General features: G+C 52.5%; 1 protein-coding gene across 1 annotated transcript; it reads left to right on the plus strand.

Annotated features, from left to right (window-relative positions):
• Positions 1–439: 439 nt before the first annotated feature.
• LOC148378372 (janus kinase and microtubule-interacting protein 3-like) lies at positions 440–8,186 on the plus strand. The gene is made up of 13 exons (XM_088367942.1): positions 440–565; positions 2,933–3,172; positions 6,126–6,230; positions 6,345–6,428; positions 6,652–6,714; positions 6,801–6,899; positions 6,997–7,094; positions 7,176–7,230; positions 7,351–7,416; positions 7,478–7,546; positions 7,623–7,700; positions 7,757–7,990; positions 8,070–8,186. Exons 1-13 carry the CDS (start codon positions 440–442, stop codon positions 8,184–8,186), a joined length of 1,434 nt encoding a protein of 477 aa, XP_088224068.1.
• Positions 8,187–8,418: the final 232 nt, after the last annotated feature.

The following is an 8,418-nucleotide window of genomic DNA, read 5'->3' on the forward strand; positions in this document are numbered from 1 at the left end:
ATAAATAAATACAGTGTGGGCAGTCAAGTTAACATATGTGATTATCCTGCCTAATATGTTTATCACAAATATGTCACTAATCACTAATATGTTTATTTGTTTATCACAACACCTTTGGACCTTCAGCAATCGATTATTTCCCTTCATCTACAGAGAGACAGAACGATGGTGTCTTAAACATCTCATTCATTTCACCAAATAACTTCACGCAGGTGGATAACGGCCGTCTCGGTCACGCTATGTTGCGTGATGCAGTTTTGAAGAACCAAATGCATTTATTCAATGAATAAGTCAAGCTAGTTCTATGTTTATGATGTTGTAAGTTACGGTACCGATTGAAGTTGAGTTCGAAGCCAGTGGAAAACAGCGCTGCGTTTGTGCTCTCCAGGTACAAATGTTGTGATCTCTGACTGACGACCGGGCGAGACTCGAGTAAGAGATGTCCAAACGAGCTCCGGCAGGGCGGGCCAAGGCGGAGCGAACGGACGCCCTTCAGGCCGCCAATGACGAGCTGAGAACCAAACTGATGGACGTCCAGTTAGAACTTCAGCAGGAGAAGAACAAGGTGAAAACCTCAACAGACAGACACTGCCTGCCTCCCTGCCTGCCTCCCTGCCTGCCTCCCTCCCTCCCTCCCAGATTTCCCGATGTAGATTAGACATGCGTGTGCCATGACTGTGTCAGCCTACATCAACAAATGCACCGAGGACGTCAGCACCACTAAGAATATCATCACCCGGGGCAACCAACGACCCTGGATGACTGAGGAGGTACGTCAAACGCTACGAGCGCGGAACTCTGCCTTCAAGTCTGGCGACAAGGAGACACTGAGGCCAGCGAGAGCCAACTTGAACCGTGCCATCAGGATAGCGAAGCGAGACCACAGTCGAAAATTTCAGGATTGTTTCCACGACGTCAAAAACATCAGGAGTATGTGGCAAGGCATACGGGCGATTACAGACTACAACTCACCCTCCCCCCCCCCCCCCCCCGGTGGGTGTAGTTGATGCTGACTTTCTAAATGGTCTAAATAACTTCTTTGGGAGGTTCGAGGCACTAAACGGCACTCCAGCAGTTAAAACTGTCCCCCATCAGAAAGAGGAGGTACTCTGCCTTGACTCCGCCGATGTGTTGAAGACCCTGAGGAGAGTCAACCCCTGTAAGGCCCCTGGCCCCGACAACATTCCTGGGCGTGTGTTCAGGGAATGTGCAAGTCATCTGGCTGGGGTCATCACAGACATTTTTAACACCTCGCTGGGCCAAGCCACAGTGCCGGCGTGCTTTAAGACTGCCTCCATCATTCCGGTGCCGAAGAAACCTCAAATCACCTCATTTAATGATTACCGGCCTGTTGCACTGACTCCGGTTATGATGAAGTGCTTCGAAAGGCTGCTTAAAGGTCACATCGTTTCCAGACTCCCCCTATTATTTGACCCGTTCCAGTTTGCCGACCGGCAAAACCGCTCCACTCAGGACGCCATCTCCTCCGTTCTTCACCTGAGCCTGGCTCACCTGGAGGAGAAGAACACCCATGTGCGGATGCTGTTCCTGGACTTCAGCTCAGCGTTTAACACCATCATCCCACAGCATCTGGTAGGAAAATTGGAACACCTGGGCTTCAACACCCCCCTTCGCAACTGGCTGCTAGACTTCCTCACCAACAGACCTCAGTCAGTCCGGGTCGGACAGAACACCTCTGATGTCATCACCCTCAGCACAGGCTCCCCTCAGGGCTGCGTCCTGAGCCCCCTGCTGTTCACCCTGATGACACACGACTGCGTCCTCAGGTTCACCACCAATCACATCGTGAAGTCAGCAGACGACACAACGGTGGTGGGGCTCATCAGAGACAACAACGACCTGGACTACAGAGAGGAGGTGGAGCAGCTGGTGGGCTGGTGCAGAGAAAACAGCCTGATCCTGAATGAGGAGAAGATGAAGGAGATCGTCGTCGACTTCAGGAAAAAACAGCCTCACCACGCTCCACTGATCATCAACAGCTCAGCTGTGGAGGTGGTCAGCACCACCAAATTCCTGGGGGTCCACATCACAGAAGACCTCACCTGGACTATGAACACTACGGCACTGGTCAAGAGGGCACAGAAGCGCTTGTACTTCCTGCGGAGGATGAGGAGAGCCCACCTGCCCCCACCCATCATGAGGACGTTCTACAGGAGCACCATAGAGAGCATTCTGACAAGCTGTCTCTCTGTATGGTGTGGAGGCTGCACCGCCTCCGATTGGAAGAACGTGAGGAGAGTGGTGAGGACAGCAGAGAGGATCATAGGGGCTCCTCTTCCCTCCATTCAGGACATTTCATCTCAGCGCTGCATGTCCCGTGCCCGTAACATCATCAATGACCCATCACACCCCCACCATGGACTGTTCTCCCTGCTGCCCTCTGGGAAGAGGTTTGCAGCATCCGCTGCAGGTCCACCAGGTTCTGCAACAGCTTTTTCCCTGCTGTCATCAGACTGTTGAACACTAGAACTGTTGAGCTCTAAACTGAACTCTGCATCACACATTCACAGAACTGTACTTTATGACACTACGGACCTCTATCTTGCACTATCTCGCACTACCAACTTTACTGAACTTGTATAAACCCTTTAAATAGAAGTTTAATACATGGTTTAGCATTCCTCTGCACACTCTTGAATACTGTTTTGCCTACTTGCACTATTGCATAATTATCACTGCTGCACTTTATACTTATTTTTATATATATATATATATATATATATATATATATATATATATATATATATAGTATATGTATATATATATATTTTCATAGGATATGTTACTTCTATTCAACTGCAATATCACTACTTTGTTGTAAGACGTATGCAATGGAATTTCGTTTTGTATGCACCATGTGCAGACAAGATGACAATAAAGTTTGTCTAAGTCTAAGTCTAAGTCATGTCAGGTCAGCTGTCTGGAGAGAGAGAGAAGTCAGGACCTGTGGGCGGAGCACCACCGTGCCACCGCCGCCATGACGGAACTCAAAAGCAAACTCCATGAGGAGAAGCAGAAAGAGTTAGCCATTACCAGGGAGACATTACTGCGGCAGCATGAAATGGAGCTGATGAGAGTGATCAAAATCAAAGATGGAGAGATCCAGCGACTGAATGCCTTGGTCCTCAGCCTGAGGGACGGCTCCATGGACAAGGTGATCCGCTCTATCCGTGTCTGACTATCCGCACGCCACGTCGGGCTTCGATGCGGCCGCTACCGTATTGTGTAGCTTGTCCCCAGTAAGCGTCGCGGCGCTCCGTTGCGGTCTCAACGGCCCGGTGTGGCGCAATGTCTGCTCAGGTGAGGAGGGGGGGCGCTTTGCTGGCGGAGGTGGAGGAGACGCGGCGGTGTCGGGAGACCGAGCGGTGTCGCCTCCACCAGGAGCGCGGAAGAAGCCCTGGCAGCGGCCCAGCAGGCCTGGCAGTCCCGAGCGGCCGAGCTCCGATCGGCTCATCACCAGCATCGGGAGGAGCTGAGCCGAACCAAGAGAGACTGCGAGAGGGAGATCCGCCGACTGGTAGGACTGATCAGATGCGCGGTGCGTGGCTATGTTCCCAATTTCGTTGTATACCTGCAGTGCAATGACACCTAAGGCATTCTATTCTATTCTATTTCACAAGAAGAAAATGTCCGGTTGCTCGCTTCGCTTTTGTCACAGCAAAGGTGTTCTAGTCGATTCAAGAAAAAAATTGGCCGGTTGCTCTCTTTGTTTTTGTCACAATTCTGGCAAATGAGTTTGCCCGCCTGCCTGAGCGCTCCCCGTTTGTACATCCAGACGGATGAGATCAAGCTGAAAGACAGAGCGGTTAGTGTTTTGGATGAAGCCCTGGGGCCGGCCACGTCCACCGCCTTCAGCTGCAGACTCAGGCTGCCGAGCAGCAGATCGCTGCCCTGAGGGATTCCCAAAGGGCGGGCCTAAACTACCCTGGAAGTGGGGTCAACGCCGCTACTAGCAATCCTCTTCATTGCGTAAGCCACCTCATCACACACTTGCAGTACGCATGACTTAGTTCGTTGCTGGAGGAAGGTAGCACAAAAACAGTTTTGAACTTTGAACGAGTGCTTGTGTGTGTGTGTTGCGGGGCGTTTTCAGTCTCAGGAGGATCGGGACACGCGACGGTTTCATCTGAAAATCGCTGAGCTCAGCGCAGTCATCAGGAAACTGGAGGATCGAAACGCCCTGCTTTCTGAAGAGCGCAATGAACTGGTAATTTATTGACGGCACGCTTGAAGGTTTGCGCTACGTTTGATGCGCGCCATCCAAGCGAGGCACCCATTGCGCTTGCTTATTAGTTGAGCGGCGCGGCGAGTCGGTTGCCTGGTAGATGTCTTTTATTGGGAGCCAAAGCCACGATTCCGTTCAAACCGATGCAAAAGGAATGGATACGTTCTGGCCCGCGTGTTGTGCGTCTTTCACATCCCGCACTTCATGCTTGCAGCTAAAGCGACTGAGAGAAACAGAAAGCCAGTTTCTGCCACTCCTGTACAAAAACAAACGCCTGAGCAGGAAGAATGAAGAACTCTCGCTGGTGCTGTGCCGCCTTGAAAACAAAGTGCGCTTTGTCACCCAGGAGAACGAGGAGATGGCAAGCTTGGTAAGTCGACGCGGACAACGGCGGCGTGCCAACAGAGTCCACTGCATTTGTGTTCCACAGAGAAGGCCTAGTTCGCTCAATGACCTGGACCGCGGTTGCGGCCAGCAGGACGGTGAAATGGAGTTCCTTCAAGTTGTGGAGCAGCGGCACATCATCGACGACTTGTCCAAGGTCTTCAGGCAGGCGACTCGGTGCACGTACGGCAGCGCCGCGCTCGCTCGCTGTCGCCAGGAAACCTTTTCCGTCCAAAGCTTGGCCGGCGGCCGCCATCCAAAAAATTGGCCCCTTAAATTCCGACCTTTCAAGCAGGAGCATTGTGCGCACGCGTTTGAACACGCTTTAGACTTGTTTTGCCGTTTTCAGCAGCTCAAAGCTCCCGTTTTGTCAGCGCCTTTGCCACTCGCTGTGCGCTGAAAACGACGGACTTGCCCGGCTGCTCAGCCCGTCAACCATGAGCCGCGAGCGCGACGTCATTGTCCGTAGGCAGCTAGTGGCAAAATGCACCCTGTTAGAGTTGCGCTCGCTCCAACTTATTTTGCAAGAACCACACGGGAGACAAGTAAGTTCTTTTGGACACCTGCAGGTGGAGAGTCCATCCGTTGTACGAATGAAGTCTGACTCTCGGCTCCTGCACGAGCATTTTAATTAAGAGAAACAGGGTGGGTGTAAGAGTGGATTGAATAGAGGAAGCCCTTGACCTCTAGTCAAAACATAGCAAGGGGTGTTTTACGACTTTGTGTAGGAAGGGATAAGCGATAGGGATAAATAAGGGATAAATAATATTATTTATTACAGGTTGCAGTCAAAGTCAAAGCAACATAATGATACGATAAAGATAATCTGGAAAACCCTGACACACCCTGTAGTTGTCACTTTTGGAAAAGACGAGCGTCCCTCCAATCATCGCCGGTGACGTGTTTTTCAGGCTCTGGAGACAGGAGCTCATGTCAGAAATGTCATTGTGAGTCGCGTTTGTTTCTGCGCCGGAGCCATTCGTTCCCTTTGCATCCAAAGAATCTCAAAGGCGGATTATTTGTGTCGACAGGAGAGAGATTTGCTGCTACGATACCGACGTCGAGAATCTCTGAGGAGGAACAAAGCGTGAGGTCCTGCAAGGTGAGTCTGTTTGTTTGCGGCTGCTTGGTGTTGCGCAAGATGAAATGGCCTTTTTCTCGCTATCGTTCCTCTCGTCGATTCATCGTGAGGTGTCGCTTCAGTTTGTTCAGAGAGATGTTTGCTTCCGCGCCCGCAGGTCATCGAAACATTTTACGGCTACGACGAAGACGTGTTGGTGGACTCGGACGGATCGTCCTTGTCTTTTCACACCGACAGAACCCCCGACACGGAACCCGAAGAGGTAGCCCGCCATTTCTGCCAGCGTATTGGCACCAAACATTCCTCTTCAGCCTGGAATCGGACTCGTCTTTGCGTCGCGGGTGCTTTGTCGCCGGTCTGACTGATTCTGGTACTAGTGCTGTGTTGCATTGGTGTGTGCATGAAGAGGCGGAGCTTCGCTACCGCCAGCTGACGCAAGAATATCAAGCGCTGCAACGAGCCTACGCTCTGCTAGCCCAGACCAGCGAAGGGGACTACGACGCCGAGAAGGAGATCAAGGTGGCGCCCCTTTCCGCAACCCCCGGCCGGGTCGCAGCCTCCCCGTTCTCACCCAGCCTCGGGTGTTCTCTGGTCTGAAAGGAGGAGGAGGAGCCTCCCTCCTCCTCCTTTCAGACCAGAGAAAAGCTGATGGTAGAAATGGGTCACTATCAAAGCAGAGTAGCAGATCTGGAGTCAGCGCTGAAGCAACAAGGACAGGTAAGCTCATCAATGAGCACACCTTTTTCTCAGACAAAATAGCTACATTCTTCAGTCACTCATTCGTCTGGCATTACTGGACCAACCCCCCCCCCCCCCCCCCCCCCCGAACGTAGCTGGGAAAATGCGGAGAAAAGCAAATGTCATTTTCCAGTCAACCAAAGAATTTGTGGATGAAAATGACACAACATTCCAAAGCTGTCCACGCGTTTGTCTCTTCTAGAATGTCAAGTGGGTGGAGGAGAAGCAGCTGCTGCGTCAGAGCAATCAGCAGTTGGCCGAAAAGGTGACGGAAAGAAAGGCGCTGGGCGGAGTCGCTTGGCGTCACACCCGTCGGGAAGCCCCGCAGATGAGGTCTGACTGTCTTTTCAGGTCAGGCGGATGGAGGCGGAAGAAGCGCGTCTGAAAGAGCACATCCAGGATATCCGAGACCAAAACGAACTGCTTGAGTTCCGCATCCTGGAGCTGGAGGTGGGAAGACTCGCACAAGCGTGTTGAGGCCAGAGATGTGACGGACGGACGGACGGACGGACGGACGGACGGACGGATGCATGCCTCTGCCTTTCAGGAGAGGGAGTGGCGCTCCCCCGTCTTGAAGTTTCTGCAAGTCCGTTTCCCAGACGGCCTCAGCCCTTTGCAGATCTACTGCGAGGCCGAGGGCGTGAGCGTACGTAAGGCGTCCCTCGCAACCCTAACCTTAACCCGAGGTCCCAGAACACCTTACATTGCTCCTTGCGCCTTTCCCCCGGACATCGTCATCAGTGATCTGATGAAGAAGCTGGACATCCTGGGCTATAACGCCGTAAGTGTATGTCGAACTCCTTATGTTCGCACTCCACGAGACTCGGCGGCTCAAATGTGACTTTTGGAAGGCTTTGCGCTGAAAGAAGCTTGTTGACGCTGTGCCTTTGGGCTCTTGCAGAATCTCACCAACGAGGAGCAGGTGGTCGTGATTCACGCCAGGACCCTTCTCACCCTAGCCGAGAAGGTAACGCGCACGTCCACGCACGCTCTCGCATTCTGCTTATGTGACAGCAGCCTTTCCTCAGTGGTTAGAATACATCAAAGTGACCAAGTCAGCACTTCAACAGAAGATGTTGGACATTGAAAGTGAGAAGGTAGACAGACACGCGACATCAGCCAAGGGGAACTCCGGCAATGTGCCCCAACAATTCTGACCTTGAGCTGTGCTAGGATATGTTCTGCAAGCAGAAGGGCTACCTGGATGAAGAGTTGGACTTCAGGAAGTGTTCCATGGACCAGGCTCATAAGGTAAGCCGCCCTCAAATCTCCCGCCGGACCACTGATGGACGAGGATTGCGGCCCAGAGGATCCTGGAGCTGGAGGCCATGTTGTACGAGGCGCTACCGCAGCGGGACTGCCCCGCCACGGACGGCGAAAAAGCCAGCCACGCTGGCGTGAATGACGTGCTGACGGCGGATCAGAGAGAAGAGCTTAGGAGCGCCGTGGACCAATGGAAGCGAGCCCTGATGTGCGAGTTGAGGGAGCGCGACGCTTGCATCCTCCAAGAGAGAATGGATCTGCTGCACAGCGCGCAACAGGTAAGGGCCCAAAGCCAGCCCGGCACTTACTTGCACGCTTACTGGCTTTTGAATGCCACTTTCCATTTGTCCGTCCTAGAGGAACAAAGAGCTGAAAGAATTCATCGAAGCTCAGAAGAGACAAATCAAACAATTGGAGGAGAAGTTTCTGTTTCTCTTTCTATTCTTCTCCTTGGCCTTCATTCTGTGGCCCTAACACCAGCTGGTGAGTGAGCTCCAGCGGCACCGCACTCGACACCTCCGATACACTGCCAGCCGGTCTCAGACGTTGGCAGACGCTCCGATGCCAACGTATACCCCCCGCCACGGTGACAGAGGCACCGCGTCACACCGGCGCTCATCCAATCAGAAGGCAGGAAAAGCAAATTCACATGCAGGGCACTTTTGAACCAGAAGAGAGCGCCACAAAAAACGGTTGTTGCCCCAAA

The sequence above is a fragment of the Syngnathus floridae genome, unplaced genomic scaffold (genome assembly GCF_059516105.1).
Source record: "Syngnathus floridae isolate MCC-2025c unplaced genomic scaffold, RoL_Sflo_1.0 HiC_scaffold_50, whole genome shotgun sequence".
NCBI lineage: Eukaryota > Metazoa > Chordata > Actinopteri > Syngnathiformes > Syngnathidae > Syngnathus > Syngnathus floridae.

What these genes read in the sequence shown, in the direction of transcription:
- LOC148378372 (XM_088367942.1), top strand. Translation starts at nt 440, where the DNA reads ATGTCCAAACGAGCTCCGGCAGGGCGGGCCAAGGCGGAGCGAACGGAC. An exon ending in ACGCCGAGAAGGAGATCAAG is followed by an intron (nt 6,231 to 6,344) that starts GTGGCGCCCCTT and finishes TCCTCCTTTCAG; the next exon opens with ACCAGAGAAAAGCTGATGGT. An exon ending in TGCGAGGCCGAGGGCGTGAG is followed by an intron (nt 7,095 to 7,175) that starts CGTACGTAAGGC and finishes CGCCTTTCCCCC; the next exon opens with GGACATCGTCATCAGTGATC.